This window comes from Macrobrachium nipponense, chromosome 23 (genome assembly GCF_015104395.2).
Source record: "Macrobrachium nipponense isolate FS-2020 chromosome 23, ASM1510439v2, whole genome shotgun sequence".
Classification (NCBI taxonomy): Eukaryota; Metazoa; Arthropoda; class Malacostraca; order Decapoda; family Palaemonidae; genus Macrobrachium; species Macrobrachium nipponense.
In genome coordinates, this window is record NC_061090.1 from 47,411,121 (window position 1) to 47,428,718 (window position 17,598).

The window sequence follows — 17,598 nt, forward strand, 5'->3', positions numbered from 1 at the left end:
AATTTACTCATGTGATCCACCATCACAATCATCCCCACATGTCCTCTCACAGTCCTAGGCAAAGAAACACAATCAATCACAAGCATTTCAAACGGCTCTTTCATCTGCAATCGCAACACAGGTGGACTTGCATGCACATTCTGATACTTTCCCCTCTGACAGTCTTCACACGTGACAGCCACATCCACACAAATCTTACTCAACCCAGGAGCATACAATCTCTCTCTCATGCATTCCCACAACTTATTTTACGTTTAGCAACCCTCTTATATACATCCAACTCACATGGCCAGTCTTCCACACGCACTCCTCCCAAAACACATTGTCGCAACACACTTATCTCCAGGCACTCATTTTGCATTTCCTCAATCTCTTCCTCACTCAACAGATCATTCTCACTCCTAGCAATATCAATCATACCCACAAAGTTTGCTACAAACACATTACCATCTTGAATCCTAGCTACTTGTCTGGCCCCCTTTCTAAGAATTCCATTTCCTATATCTACATCTATATCGTGGATCCTCAAAAAATCTATCCCTATTAAAAAACAAGATGGCATATCATTTTCTCCTATAACTATAAAGTTACGCATTACTTCAAGATCCCCCAACCTAACCTTTAACTGTACCTCTTCTCATACTAAAACACTACCTTGTCCTAACCCATGTATTCTCACACTTGTAGACTGCCTTTTCACTTCCCAATCACATCTCTCAAGTTCACTCACCACTGACCCACTCACCAAGGAAACTTGTGCCCTTGTGTCAACCAAACTACAGTACTCACTATCATTTACTCGGACAAACGTCACCATTTTCCCTCGAGTCCCATGCATACACACATTCACTACCACGTCCACCTGGTTATCCACATCACAATCCTCATCACATTCATCCTCAGTTAATTCCCAATTTCCATAATTCTGACTCGGAACCCCTTCACAGTCCCTTTTTGTAACCAACCAATTACAACCACGTTCCCCGCACTGAATCATCAAAACCCCACGTTCATTACCTGTACTCACCCTTCCTCGATATTCAACCGGTCTGTCCCATCCAAAATACAACAACACTTTTATTCCAAACAACTCAGCTACTGCTGACAACAATTCATGCAACATTTCTCCTTGCCCACCTTGTTCCTCCGCACATGCCAGTTCCTTCTGCACATCACTCATCAACTTCACTCGCAACTCATTCACACTACTGGGTACCTCTTCAACCAGACCCTTACCTTCCAAGTTTTTCAATGCTGAAAATAAACATTCACACACTCTGTCATTCCCTTCAAACCTCTCTTTTACAACCAACCCCTCAGGTACCACATTCGGATCCCAGTCACTTTTCACAACACCACTGTCCTTACCATGCATCCTAGACATCGTATCAGCAATCACATTTTTACTCCCCGGCTGACACATTTTTACTCCCTGGCACATACTCCAAGCCAAAATCAAACTCACTCAAATCCTCAATTGTCCTCGCAATCCTAGCATTCACACTTTCCTTCTTGATCATATAAACTAATGGCCGATGATCTGTCCTTATGACAAATTTTACCCCATACAAAAACACTTTCAACGCTTTCACACAAAACCTTATTGCCGCAAGCTCCTTCTCAACCACCGAATACTTAAGCTCTGCTTTATTAAAAGCTTTACTCACATATGCAATCACTCTCAATTGTCCCTCCCCATTCACCTCTTGCATCTGCACCAAGCATCCTCCCATACTCCACTTACTAGCATCAGCATACAACTCAAGCTTACTGGCATCCTCACTGTAGTCCGGAAAAGCCAAGGTGACGTCCCTAGCAGCCTCCTCTTTCAATCTCTCAAATGCTCCCACCATTCGCTCATCCCACCTCAGCTTAGTACAATTTTTCTTCCCAGTCCATTCAGTCAACGGCTTCCCTATACCCGAACAATCCCTAACAAACTTCCTCCCGAACTCAATCAAACCCAAAAAACCCTTTAACTCCCGCACAGTCCGGGGACATGGAAACTCCTTTACTTTTTCCACAAACTTTTCACTCTTCCTTACACCACTCGCACTCACCTTATGACCAAGAAATTCCACTTCCCCAGCCAACCACGTACACTTCTCCAGCTTCACTTTCACTCCAACCTCTTCCAACCGTTCTAACACCTTCTCAAGCAGTTCCACATTCTCCTCAACAGTCTCACTTGCAATCAAAACGTCATCTATAAACACAGTCACCTTCCTTCTATCAAAACCAGCCAAAACTACATTCATCGCCCTCTGGAAGGCAGCAGGCGCATTAGCCAATCCAAAACTTAACCTCTTGAATTGAAAGTGGCAGCTACCACTCGAAAAAGCCGTAACATGCCTGCTCCCTTCCTCAAGAGGCATCTGGTAATAGCCCCTTACCAAATCCAATTTTGTGAACACTCTCATCCCATGCATCTTATACACACAATCAGACACCACATTCATTGGGAATCGCTCCTTCACAGTCACTTCATTCACCTTCCTGTAATCCACACACATCCTCAAACTCCCATCTGTCTTACGTACTGGGACTATGGGACTATTCCAAGCACTCTCGCTCCTCTCGATCACTCCCACTCTCTCAAGTTCCTCACACTGTTCCTCAATCTCTCGGGCAATAGGCGCAGAAAAGTGTCGGGGACGCTGATATATGGGGGTATCGTCATTCAAAACTATCTTGAACTCTGGGAGCTTAGATCCCCTGAAATCCTCGTCACCCCGACTCAACGCACCCCGCCTATCCCACAACATCTGCATCAACCGCTCCCTCTCGTCATCACCAACATTTTCATCCACCTCAATTCTTTCTCTCAACTCATCATACTTCCACTCATCACTTTCTTTCATGCTACCTGTCATCACCCGCCGCACCCTAACATATCTTTCGTCATCCACATCCACCAACGTATACAACAACCCCACACAATCACCTTCACGTATACCCCGCACTAGCTTTTTCCTAACATTCTGCAATGAGGCCACAAAAACCCGAGGATTCTCCATATCCAAAATCCCGTCGTACACATGCACGCTCGCCCTTACCAACCTGTTCGCATCCACACCCTCAACCACATAAGCACACTTGTCACCTTTGACAATCCCAAGACTATCGGGCCACGCAACCTTCACACTAACAACTTCTCCAACTTCTCACGGCACTTTTACATTCTCTTTCGCAACCAACGGCACTCCCTTCCATATTTTACTGCTTACCCCTCCATCCCTATCCAAGTACAACTCTCCATGTACATTCCCCTTCCTATGCAACTCAATCATATTCCTGCTCGGATGGACCACCATCCCACACTTCTTCAGGAACCTGTACCCCAACAACATATCATACTTATCACTCACTCCCTTGATCACATAAAAGTCACCTTCATCCATCACTATCCCTTCGATTTCTACATTTTCACGCAACATTCCCAAATTTCCTATTCCTCGTACCTCCCCTTCACATTTCCCAATTTCACACTCACTCCGCAACTTGTCGCATCCATTCTCAAAAAGAACACTGACACTGCAGCCAGTATCAATCACAGCAACCAAACAAACCCCTTTGCACCTCACTTTTACACTCATACATTCATGAGCTCTTCCTCCAAACCCTTTTTCATGCAACAATCCTTCTCGCACATGCATCACTCTTACTGACCGCACACCAGAGGACCCACCCAACTGAATCCCCTTTGTACCTAGTTTCCCGAACTCCCAACCTGACTCATCCTCTTTCGCCTACACACACTCGCCACATGACCTTCCATTCCACATTCAACACACTTTGCCCGCTGTTCCTTACACATCCTAGCATAATGCCCATTCTTCCCGCAATTACCGCAAACCTCAGTCACACCAGTACCTCGACATCCACTTGCTATATGCCCTACTTGCCCACACCTGTAACACTTAATATCCCTATCTTTCTTACACTCGCTCACCAAATGCCCTGTTTGCCCACACCCGAAGCAAGCTCCCAATGCCCACCGACATTCATTCCTCCTGTGCCCTAGCTTTCCACTTCTGTAACACTGCTGCTCTCGTTCACGACTAACCGACCCTACTCTTCCAACGCTTGCACTCCGATCTCTCTTAGGGCGAACCATACTTACGTTACTGGCTCTAACGCTCCTATCAACTACTCGCTCTGCCATCCGCCTTGGCCCTTCCAAAACTGCCTCCCTATAGCTCTTAAACTCTGGTATAACATCAGCCACTTCAGTCCTAACACTAACACTTCTACTCTCTTTCATACACCTACAACTCATAATCCTCTACTATTTCCAAAATGTCGTTCCACGACAACCTTTCATTCGTCCATCGCATTTTCTCCTTACGTTTCAGATTTACAAACTCATACACACACTCAGGCACAGTTGCCAACAGCTTCCTCACTAACTCTTTACATTCATTTATCCCTTCATCCCCAAACTTTTTCCTGGCTAATGTTTCCAATCTGCACACATACATCGACAACGACTCACCAACATTCATTCTTACCTCATCAAAACCATGTTTTTTCCTATATCTAACACTACTCTTTATCCTCTTTCCCTGTTCCACAATCCTGGCTTTCCCACTCTCATAAGGCACATTCCCCACACTCATCATTACCCCATACATATCCAACAAAAATCCTGTCAAAAGCTACCCAACTCTCTTGCCCAGACTCTCTTGTTATCCCCATACAATGCCTCACAATACCTCTCATATTCCTTAAAAAAATCCCCTATGTCCCTACTACCATATTCCCCGTATTGTGCACATCTACGTATCTCTCTCATATATACAGCCTTTCGTACTTCCCGCTCACTCTCACTTTCGCTACTAACATTCTGATCCCTCTTAACCTCGTCCGAATACAGCGAATCAACTTCCATACTAACATCCATGCTCCTGATTATGCTCTTCTTACCCTTCTTTCTACCCACCTGTTTCCACTCACCGCTATCTAAATCACTCTCAGCCCTTTCCCCAATGTATTCAGTCCCAGTCTCATCCTGTCCGTCACCCTTCCTAACCTTCTTTCCCTTAGTCGTCTTCTTTTCCTCAGCCCCCTTCTTATTCTTGTCCTCAGGTTTATCCTTATCCTGTCTCTTTCCCTTCTTTCCTTTACCTATCACAAACAAGTCACCTTCGTCACTCATAGTTTCATCCACTCGCTCTTCCACTGTCTTTACCACTTCTGGACTATCACAAGACCTAGTAGGCCTACCCCCTACAGCTCCCTCTCCCATGAACCCCTTCATCATCTCCTGCACTGCATTCATCATCACTAAGAATTTTTCGTCCATTTTCTCAACCATTCTCTCTTCTGCTCCTTTCACTTCTTCTTTCATTTCCACTTTTGCACTCCTTAGCATTCCTCTCATTTCCTCTAACTCGCTCTTCAGCTCCTCACACTCTACCCTCAACCTCTCATTATCCACTTCCAATTGTCCTCTTACTTCCCTCTCCAACCTCAACTCCTCCTTCAGCCTCTCCACCTCACTCAATCCTTCCATCCCAAACTTTCTCACCACTCACACACACTGGCCTAGACCAATTGTCCTGCAGCTGCCACACCAGCAGTCCCTGTTCGGGCGCCAAAAAATAATGTGGCGGGATCACAAAAAACAAGTAACCTCCCCACATAAACTTAACCTGTCTGGCTATCAAACCCACCCTCAATCACACTTTCCACTTAACACTACAAAATACAGCAGGACAATTGACCCAATACCTACATACAGAACAAAAAACACAAACAGGTACTCACCTCTGGCTTCTGATACTTAGGGCTAGGCTGTGCTGTCCACTGGATATAGGCTACAGGCTAGCCAACACAACCACCGCCGACAACCAAGCACAAACCCCCCCCCCCCGGAGACCCACAACCACACAAAAACTCAATAACCCGACAAATCACTGCAGATGAACACCAACACCCCGAAAGAACACGACAACCACACGACTTACATTAGTACAACAACCCGCCAAAAACAAACACTGCCCCAACCACCACTAACAGACACCAAAAATGCACCACCAACCTTCTTAACCTCACCACAACCAGACAGACACACGCACAACAACTTCACAACCCCAAAATCTATCAAATAACATCCAAACAACGAAACACCAAAGGACAACTGCTGTCAAAACCAACTCTCTGACTTGACCAGATGCCTCACTGCTTACGACTCTCGTAACAGACTTCCACTGACTCCCTACAGAGCGCCACAACAGACATGCTTCCGACCGCCATTTAACCACTCCCATTCATTCTTCCACCAATCTCTCTCTCTCTCTCTCTCTCTCTCTCTCTCTCACAACCTTTGGAGATGTTGTCGAATATAAACTATCATTACTCCTCCATAATGCGGTCATGAGGTCTGCCGGACCCACGCTCCCTGCGCTGTCCGCCATAACGATTTGATTGTTTGGCATCACGAGGCCTGCTCCATCTGTTATGATCTGGTGGATCAGTTTACTGCCGGAGTAAGTATATACCAGTGTAATACACTTGTATCTGTTCTTGGTATATACTGCTATAAAAGCATATGTTAAGATATGTATATTTGTATGACTTAGTATTAAGTGTTAATCTTATATCCTAGGGGCTTCCTTGTAAGGATTACAATGACCCTTTATTTCAGGCTGCCGCCGTGAAGGACGCCGCGTCGGCTACCTTGAAGGTCTGGGTAGGAGGCTTTGGGAAGAACATCTCCAAGGGGCAGCCATACATCCTGGACAAGAGTATGGCTGTCCGCCTCTTCCCAGGCGGCAAGTCGACCGGTTACGTCGACCCAGAAGCGGTAGCCCCATGCATCGCTGCCATTCAGCAACAGGTGGCGCAGGCATTGGCGGAACAAGGGGCCCCGGAGATCACCGAGGACGTTGCAACCCTGGACTTAAATGTAGAGCCGATGACGGTAGGAGAAAGCGATTTATAAGTTGAGGTAGGTTTGTTGGGCGCTCAAGGGCTTCCCTTGGGTGTTTCTGGATCTTCATCCCCTATTCCTTCTTCTTCCTCCTTTCAAGGCTTTTCTGAGTCGGACATGCCGGCTAGGACGTCATCAGCTTCAGCTATCCCTAAAGTGAAAGGGAAGCGGAAGCAGAAGACCCTGGAGAGGACGTCTTCTAAGAAGACCTCGTCCTCGTCATCTCATAAGACTCCGGCTCACCATCCCGGAGCAGAGAAATCGAAGTCTTCTTCGACTTCCCATTCGAAAGGGTCTAGAGGCAAGTCCTCTAAGGAGAAGGCTCGTGCTCCCTCTGAACCAGAGCCTTCGACGTCCACGTGAGCGCGTCCTAAGACTCCCGCATCGGTCAGGGACTCTAGTCCCTTCGATACCGAGGCATTCACCACAGGGGTAATGCAACAGGTGGGTAATCTAGTCGGTTCTATGATGAACGACAGGCTAGAACAGATGCTGGCGTGCATCTCCACCTCGTTTGAGGAGTCGGGTCAGTCGATCCAAAACATATCGGAGCGACTGACTAACCAGGAAAACCTGCTGGCGGGCCTTAGGGAAAATCCCCCAGCAGTTCTTCCTCAGGCAAGTGCCAGTGTAACACTCATGCCGGACTACAATACTCTCCCTCCCTTCACCATGAGCAATCCTTGGAGGGTCGCAGCCTTTGCCCCCTTCAAGGATGGGATGATTTCCATTCCTGATTGTGGAACTCGAAGAATTGAGGACTTCGAGTTCCACCCCGCCAATCTCCAACCACCTTTCATGGGCTACGCTCGATTGACAGAGACGGCTTTGAGGAGGGAAAACAGGATCCCGAAGGAAACTGTCATTTACAGTCAGGATCAAGCCCAGAGGGAATGGGTTAGATGCCTCGAAGATTGGGATTGTACAAACACCAAGCTTCAGGCTTTCAAGAGCCCATTCACCATCTTCGTGTCAGAGGAGGAGACACCACTCCCCTTTACCAAGAAGTTGGCAGAGGCAACTATACAGGCCGCCATGAAAGACAAGCCTATGCCTCAGCTGAGAGTCGGATCCTACATCCCTACTCTTTCCAGGTTCTGAAGATCTCTGGGCTGATCTACCGGCTTCCTTCACTATCAGGAAGCTCAAACCGGATTGTGCTATTGAGCAGTTCGGGGAGAGACTACCGAGGTTACCGGATAACCTGATCCAAGCGGAGTTTGACGCTAGGACCAGGTTAGGGAGGACCCTAAATGCCTTGGTTATGACAGAGGTTGCCGCCATTACTTATGGGACGGAGCCTCTGTTCAAACTCTTGGCAAAAGCTCAAACACAAACCGTACAGTCTGACCTGTACGACTTTGTGGTTGCTAGGCGTAACTGCAGGAAGCACGTCCTGCAGGAAGCCACAATTAGGCACGAGCCGAACAAATTGCTCGCGTCATCCATTTGGGAAGCTGACCTCTTCCCCAAATCCGTGGTGAATGAGGTTCAGCACAAAGCGACCAGGCTGAATCAGAGCCTTAAGGTCGGCTGGGGACTTTCTGGCAAGAGGAAGCCAGAAGGTACCCCCTCAAATGTTAAAAACCAGAAGAAGCCTAGGAAGTTTACACCTTTCCAGGCTCCGCAGCAACAGCAGATGGTTCAGGCGGTCCCCGTTTCCCAAATGGTTCAACCATCTTCTTCGAAGAACCAGAACCAGCCCATTCTCCTGCTGACGTCTCAGAACCAGCCCTCGACTTCCTATGCTGTATCCCCAGCCTTTAACCCTGTTTTTGAAGGACAGGCATTCCAAGCCTTCAACAGATTTGGAAGGGGAAGTAGAGCTAGGGGTGCATTTCGCCAGAGGGGTGGCGGAGGGACACCCAGCAGGGGAAAACACTTCTGTGGAGGACGCGGAGCACGTCCTGCCCAAAATCAGTGAGAACCCTCAGGTGGGAGGGAGGCTGTTCCTCTATCGACACAGATGGGGACACAGCAATTGGGCACAAAGCATTGTGTCCAAAGGGCTGGGATGGAGTTGGATCAAAGGTCCTCCTCCATCCAAAACATTCCTTCAAATACCAACAAAGGAATTGACAGAGTATGCACAAGAGCTCCTTCAGAAAAGAGTAGTATCAAGAGTCAAACATTTAAAGTTTCAAGGTCGCTTGTTCAGCGTGCCAAAGAAAGGCTCAACAAAACGAAGAATAATTTTAGACTTGTCCCGTCTAAACTTATTCATTCGTTTCGACAAGTTCAAAATGCTGACTATCTCGCAGGTGCGGACCTTACTTCCCAGTGGGGCCGTCACCACCTCTATCGATCTTACAGACGCATACTATCACATCCCAGTCGCGAGACACTTCCGCCCATATCTAGGCTTCAGGTTGGGAAACCAGGCATTCTCTTTCAAAGTGATGTCCTTCGGGCTGAACGTAGCCCCCAGGGTGTTCACGAAAATAGAGGAATCAGTAGTCCAACAACTGAGATCACAAGGGATAATGGTAGTAGCGTACCTCGACGATTGGCTCGTTTGGGCAACAACCGTCGAGGAATGCCTCAAAGCCACAAACAAAGTAATACAGTTTCTGGAACATCTGGGGTTCCAAATAAACAAGATCAAATCCAGGCTGATGCCGGAATCTCGTTTTCAGTGGCTCGGCATTCAGTGGGACCTGAACTCCCACACTCTGTCAATTCCGTTGGTCAAAAGGAAAGAAATAGCAAAGTCAATAAGGCAATTCCTCAAATGCAAACAAACATCATCATCAAGGAGAAACCAGGAAAGGATCCTAGGTTCCCTCCAGTTTGCATCAGTCACAGATGTTCTGTTGACAGCAAAATTGAAGGACATAAATCGAGTTTGGCGCTCAAGAGGCAAAATGTCAAATCTTGAGACAAGTTGTCAGGCATCCAGCCGATTCTTCGTAAGCATCTCCGCCCAGGTGTCCAAATCAGTTCCTCTCCAATTCCCTCCTCTGGCGTTGGTTATCCACACGGACGCCTCTCTGAGTGGGTGGGGAGGATACTCCCAATTCAAAAAAGTTAAAGGGACTTGGTCGCCTCAGTTCCGCTGGCTTCACATAAATGTACTGGAAGCCATGGCAGTATTCCTCACTCTAAAAAGGCTTCTTCCAGCCAAGAATTCCCATGTCAAGCTGGTATTGGACAGTGCAGTAGTAGTACACTGCATCAACAGAGGAGGATCCAAATCAAGACATGTGAACCACGTCATGATAGCCACCTTCATGTAAACACAGCAAAATATCGGTAACAAAGTCAGGTTTTCTTAAAAGATGCTCTACCCAAGCCAACTTTCCGCAGATAAACAAATCTCATGAAGCCGTGACGCCTTCTTAGAGCAGTACCCAAACAAAATGAGATTTAAAACGCTATTGGCTGTTGTCTGCACAGCAGCTAATCCAGGAGCAGCATTCAATTTCCTTGTTGCTCATTGGCTGTACACTTGGTGTTGATTGGTTGAACCCTGGCCCCATTTCACAGAGATGGAATTGTGGGTATCGCGCATCTAGTACCCAAGCAGCCTCACTGCGCAGAAACTTACGGGTATACGCGAACATTAACGCTAAGCTCTTGTGAGTATCAGCAAATATCTGTGTGCATCGTACCGAAAATGGCCCCTAAAAAGCGCCCTGCTCCTTTAAGGCTTCTGGCCAAGAAGCTAAAAGAAAGAAGACATTAATGAAGCTTGACGAGAAGGTGAAACTTCTCGATATGTTGAAGGAGGGAAAAAGTTACGCTGCAGTCGGCCGCCATTTCAAAGTGAATGAGAGCACAGTGAGATACATAAAGAAAAAAGAAAATGAAATAAGAAAAAGTGTTCGTATGACATACTATGGCACCACAAAGGCTGTGTCCACAGTGAGAGACAAAACCATCGTGAAAATGGAATCTGCACTCGCGTTCTGGATCAAGGACTGCAGGAAGAAGAACATGCCCCTTGACTCCAAGATCATACGCCAAAAAGCACGACAATCTACCAGCAGCTATCAATTCCTACTGCTTCACAAGGTGGTGAGGAAGAGGAAGCTGAAGCCGAAGATGTGGAGGCACTGGAAGGCGATGAAGAAGGGACATTGGAATTCTTGGGCTTTGGAGAACCAGCTCCTGAAGAGGAAGACGAAGAAGAACCACAACTGGGGCCGTCCTCAGCTCCCCAAAGATTTCAGGCGAGCAAAGGATGGTTCCACCGGTTCAAGAAAAGGTTCCACCTAAAGTCTGTTTCCCTACATGGAGAAGCTGCATCTGCAGACAAAGAGGCAGCCGCAAAATATCCGGAGGCCTTCATGAAAATAATCCAGGAGAAAGGATATCGCCCAGAACAGGTGTTCAATATGAACGAAACTGGCCTGTTCTGGAAGAAAATGCTGTCCCGGGCGTACCTTATGAAGGATGAAGCTAAAGCCTCCGGATTCAAGGCACAAATGGACAGATGACCCTCCTGATGTATGGGAATGCAGCTGGTTTTATGCTGAAACCAGGCCCCATTTACAAGGCTGCAAATCCCAGGTCACTAAAGAACAAGAACAATGCGTTACTGCCTGTCTTCTGGATGCATAATCCCAAGGCCTGGGTCACCAAAGTCCTGACGGAGTACTGGTTTAACCAGAGTTTCATTCCTCAAGTTAAGCAATACCTGGCCGATTTGGACATCAACTTCAAGGTCTTGCTCATAATGGACAATGCTGGTGGCCACCCTCTCGATCTTTATTCCAAGGGAGTCCAGCTTGAGTTCCTTCCCCCAACACCACCTCTCTCCTCCAGCCTATGGATCAGGGCGTCATCCGTGCCTTCAAGGCACTCTACACCAGGAACTCCCTCCAGCACCTTGTTGATGCAATGGACCGTGACAGTGAATTTACGCTGAAAGATTATTGGCGTAAATTCACGACTGCCACGTGTCTGTCTGTCATTGACCAATCGTTGAAGGACATGAAGGAGGAGACGCTGAATGCCTGCTGGAGTAAGTTGTGGCCAGACTGTGTCCATAATTATACAGGCTTTTCTCCCCAGGAAATCCAGCATTAAGCCATTAATAAGGCAGTCCAGTTGGCAAAAATTCGTGGCGGTGAGGGCTTTGACGATATCACTGAGGAAGAAGTCGGCACCCTCATTGATGCACACACTGACCCCCTTACCGACCAGGACTTGGAAGAGCTGACGAAGTCCTCCAGCGAGGAAGAACACACTCCAGGTTCGGGAGAGGATCAGGAGGAGGAGGGGGGCATGACTTTGGAACGCCTGTCCCAAGTTAAAAAAATGGTAAACGACCTCCAGGAGTTTGTCGCAATGTGGGATCCTTACATGGAGCGCTCCTTCAAGTTTTCTAATATTCTTGACACAACATTGGAGCCCTATAATCAAGCTCTCACCACCACCATGAAGAAGCAATGGCAGCAGTTGCCAATCACAATGTTCATCACACGAACGAAGAAAGACCCTCCAAAGCCTTCAAAATCGCCTGAAGTAGTGCCTCTTGAATCGCCTGAAGAAGTGCCTCCCAAATCGCCTGAGTCACTGCCTCCCGAAGCGCCTCCTGAAGGTGAAGAGGCACCCTCAGAGGATATGTAACTCCTCTGCTTAGCTGTGCAGTCATATCTTCATCGTCATTCATTGGACTGCACGGCTAATTCATCATCATCATCTTTAATCAACATTCATCACTGGTGAGTACCCTGTTTACATATGTTGTATTAGCGTAAAACAATTGTTTAATGTTGATTCATATTTTGTTCTTTCTCTCTATCTCTTGTGATTTCACATATAATTGTTTCCTTTGTAAAAAGAAAATGGATGTCTTAAATAGTAACTGTATGAAAGAAAACGTGCATGACTGAATACTTATGGGGGGACTGGATTATTTTCACATACGCAACTAAGTCATGCAGTACGTACATATGTATTTATGTATAACCATAAAATGTAAGATTTACTTTAAAACAGTATCAATAATATTTCAAAGATTAATATGAACCATAATAGGATATTTTATGTATATTTGATGAAGGATGGTCTTTTTAGGGATACTTTGGTGTTTGCATGTTCAGGATAGGAGTTTATGAGCATTTTTAGAGGGGGGTTCCAAACATTCCTGGGGTTCTAACTATTCACAGGGGGGTCTGGTACGCATCCCCAGCGAATACCGGGGGCCCACTGTATAACGTTCAGTTGTTTATAGCTGTACGCATTTATACAAGTATAAAATTACTAACGATACTTTAAGCATTCTCTTTCAATTTTTTTTTAATGTAACTAGAAGATCGGATAGATAAAGATGGAAGAAAAGAGGTTAGCCTATTGTAATTTGGCCTCAAAAATGAGATACATGATAAAATCATTTTTAAGGGTGAAAATTTGGGGGTTGCATAAACGCCAGACCGTCTTCTACACGAGTATATATAATACTTAGTCATCTGTAAAAAGACCATCAGCAGCTACATAAGCAGAGGTAAAATGCTAAAAAGGAAAAAATACACAACTGTAAAATATAAAATGGCAGAAAGACACACTAAAAAAGTAGCAATATAATGTTCTTTCTTTCTAAAGACACGATTTCTTCCAACATTTACCATTTACTTTGTTAGCCTCCTCAATTCATAGAATTAAATTATTTTCCCTAGAGAAAACAGGAAAATAATTACCCTGTTAAATATTTACCAATTCCAATGCGATTCTAATACAATCTAAACGCAACCTTACACTTAAGTACTCATTCTGCCCCTCTGACTGGGTGCAGCCATAACCAGTTTGTGAACTGGGCTTCATACTGAATGAATCAGGGAAGAGATTAGGAGCCCTAAGGAAAACATGATCACCTTGTTAAATTCTCGTAAGAATACTTTGCAACTATTAATGATATAAGAATGGTTTGAAAACAATTTACTCACCTTCACCATATAGTCAGCAAACTTATCAACATGGCCAGAGGCCTTCAAAACGGGTTCTGGGGTGAGAATTGAACAATTTACCTTCAGCATTCTTTCTTGAATAACAAAATGCTTCTGCCATTCTGTGAGCATATTGTCAACCAAATCACATCCCAATGGACCATAATCATACTGGCCTGAAAACAGAAATTTTTGAAGGTCAAGGCAATATCACAACACAAAAAAACCAATATTATATAATTTGCAAGGGAAAAAGTTTAACATTTCCATGTTTTAACAACATACGTACACACACACACACACACACACACCAAAAGACTAATTTCTATAAAAGCCTCATCTGCTGTTTCACACAGCTAAACAGTAAAATTAAAATATATATATACAATAAAATAATGTTTCATATATACTTACCAATCAATTACATAGAAGAAAGCTTCCAACCACGGCAGTTGAAAAATAAAATTTTGGCGCTAGCACTGCCATCGTTAGTGTTAGTGTAGGTGAACGGGATCTGTCCACTTTCGGGAACACCTGGTAATGCTAAGCAGATGACCAACAATTCGATGAGGCACAATGTCCATTTGTGGGGAGGAGATTGGGCTCTGATTATGTAGTTGCTTGGTAAGTATATGTGAAAATTACTTTATTACACAAATATTTTAACTTACATTACTTATCAAGCAATTACATGGCTGATTTCAAATTAGTTGGAAGGTGGGAATATGGACAATGATACTCCAAAACATTAACCTTCTGGTGATCCGATGACGTGAAACCGGGTCAAAATTTTTTTCCGTAAGTGCTCCGGTGACACGATTTCCGGATCATCTGTAAGTTGTTATTATTATTATTATTATTTTTTTTTTTTTTTTTTTTTTTTGGGGGGGGGGGGATTCATCTGAAGAACACGAGGGCTGTGCCATTGCATGGGCAGATCTTGGAACTACAAGAAAGCATAAACAGGAAACTGATAGGTATAACGCAGGGCCCCAGTCCTCCCCCAACTCAAGCAGTTCACCTCCTGTTTTGACAGAGTTCAGAATCTCTTTTCAGCTTTTCAGGGCTCTCATGGTTTTTGCTCTGTTGTCATTTATCTGCATTTGTGAAGTGCTTTTGCTTTGGTTATTGTTACCAGTGTTTGCAAGTGATTGTAGAGTATTTTTGAATAATATTTCAAGTGTTTTTCAATAAGATAAATAGTGAAGAACAATGGCTGACCAGAAAAAAGCCATGAGCCAAGAAGGATTGTTGGGGGTCGTGTGAGGCAGCAACAGGCAAGGGGGATCCGAGCCAGACGAGAGCTGGTTAGACCACCGACCCCTCTCCTCCCTCCTCCCACGGCTTTGCCTTTCACAGGAACTCCTGGGTTACGGGGAGATTTACTCGTTTTCTGCACTGGATTTTATCCAGCAGTTTATCACTAGATTTTTGTTCATTTTCCTGGCACAACATACAAATACCTATGCGGAACAATGGTTTGCAGATATGCCAAATTCTTGCCGTAATTCATGGTTGGGAGTGAATGCAAAGGATGTTGCACAGTATCTGGGCCATGTTGTTCTTATGAGGATCATTCATAACCATCATTGAGGGACTATTGGTCTGTGAATGAATATATGCATACGCCGATCTTCACAAAAACAATGTCATGTCAAGAGGTTTCTTGAGAGAGGTACATTTTTTCATGCTTGCAATAATGCTGATCATCACGCAAAAGTTCATACCGTCCGCGAATACTTCTGACTGAGGCTCAGGGATGTGTATACACCTTTGCAGGACCTGTCAATTGATGAAGGGATGCTGACATGGAAGGGGAGGCTTAGGTTCAAAGCGTAAAATCCTGCTAAGCTGACTAAATATGGAATAAAAATGTACATCACTGCCGAAGCTGGCACCAGCTACGTTTCATATTTGGAGCCTACAGCAGGATTTACACTCCAACTGTGACACAGTCTTCTCTCTGCTTGGTGATCTCAAGGGAAAGGGCTACCATCTGTAAAAGGACAATTACTATAACTCCATAGCCCTTTCCCAAGAGCTGTAGGATCAGGGAGTGCATACATGTGGCACTCTGCAGCTTCCTAGAGGTGGCCCCAAGGCAATGCAATTCCTTGTACGGACAAACATTCCCCCAAGACGTTATGTACTTCCGGAGGCAAGGGAACACCTTCGTGATCATCAGGAAGGATGTCACCCTTGTGAAGCTGGTAATAATGATTCACAATGCTGAGGTCGAGCCCCATGATCGTCGTCAGAAGGGCACCCATGAAAGATTGCAACTGCATCGCCCAAAGGCAATCATTACCGATTACAACAATTTCACAGGTGGTATGGATCACTTTGATCAGATGATCCAACATTACCAGTTCACTAAGTGTACCAGCAAGTGGATGAAGAAGTTCATAGTGTACTTGTTCCAGATGGCACTCTTCAACACCATCGCTTTGTACCGGAAGAACTCTGGAGAGAAAGAAGAGCTTCAAGTTGTTCACTGTGCACTGCACAGCAACTGATAAGAGTTTGACGTTGATTAGTGGCCCTACAAGGACGAAGATACAGTATATGCAGGTCAACATGAGGCTCCTTCCTCTCCATTGGCCACCACCTCCGGTGGCACACCAGACCCTGTTGCAACACAGGGATGACGACAATGACAGGCACCATCAGCCCCACCTGTGACATGTCCCCGTTTAACTGATCCGAGCATCAGGTATCACACGAACGTGTCACAAAAACCACAATTCGTCAGGACTGAGCAGCTTAAGAGGTGTCATTGATGCTGGTAAAGGGGTGTCTGAAAAGAGACTAGGTGCTTCTGCGTTGCAAGGAAGGTGCACCTGTGCAAGGAGGTCTGCTTCCGGGCGTATCCCCCACCACCAGCTGTCCTGGCCTTGCTACCTGTCTGTCAGCTTCAACGGGGGACATGCAACATCATGACAGGTAACAGGAAATGTTCCCCTAGCAGTCCCAGAGAAGCAACAGAGATTGAGTACCCAACTAAAAATTCTCTAATGAATGGTTGAATGAATATATGTGTGTGTGTGTGTGTGTGTGTGTGTGTGTGTGTGTGTGTGTGCGCGCTGCGCGCGCATTTCATGTTTCAATTTTTTGCTATTCTTTTCTAAATATTATTTTACATGTTCAATGTCATTGTTTATTTTTGTCTTGTTTTATTTATAATTGCAATGTCCATCTTCCATATTTATCTGTAAGGCAATTCTTTATACTTACATCTTTCATATTTATCTGTAAGGCAATTCTTTATATGTCCACATGCTAAACCTTTGAATGTAAAAATAGCAATACGTATTTGCTTTTTGTAAGAATTTATTTTTTCTACAAATATTTCTGTCTTTCAACATTTCCATCTTTCAGCTTCAATTGCTAATTTTTTTTCTGGAACACTTATTGCTTTTATATGGGCTATTTATAAAAAATTTATTCAGCTTTCCATTGCCATTTTCACATTTTACTAAGTACGTTATTTATTACCGAGTAATTACGAAAAATGTAAGTGTAAATATGAGCACTCGAGAGCCCAGTCGAGCTGCGTAGTTCAGCCTAGGGTTTACGAGTGCGCGAATAATTGTTTGTACGCCTGTTTGTTCACCTTTAAATAACTTCATGTACATGTATTATATATCATTCGAAGAGCCACTCTTTGTACTTTATCATGCTGAATGGCAAAATGTAAAAATATAAGTTTCTATATAAAAATCTTTAACTAACAATTGACTTTCCATGGAAAAAAAAAAAACTATGTCTTTGAGC

At 44.9% G+C, this 17,598-nt stretch overlaps 1 protein-coding gene across 2 annotated transcripts in view; it reads right to left on the reverse strand.

The window, feature by feature from the left end:
* The window catches only part of LOC135200302 (glycine--tRNA ligase-like), a 674,105-nt gene that overhangs the window by 470,060 nt on the left and 186,447 nt on the right, over window positions 1-17,598 (reverse strand). For both annotated transcript variants that reach the window (XM_064228841.1, XM_064228850.1), the window contains exon 4: window positions 13,825-14,000. In XM_064228841.1, coding sequence (XP_064084911.1) covers window positions 13,825-14,000 — 176 coding nt within the window. The remainder of the gene's footprint in view (window positions 1-13,824; window positions 14,001-17,598) is intronic.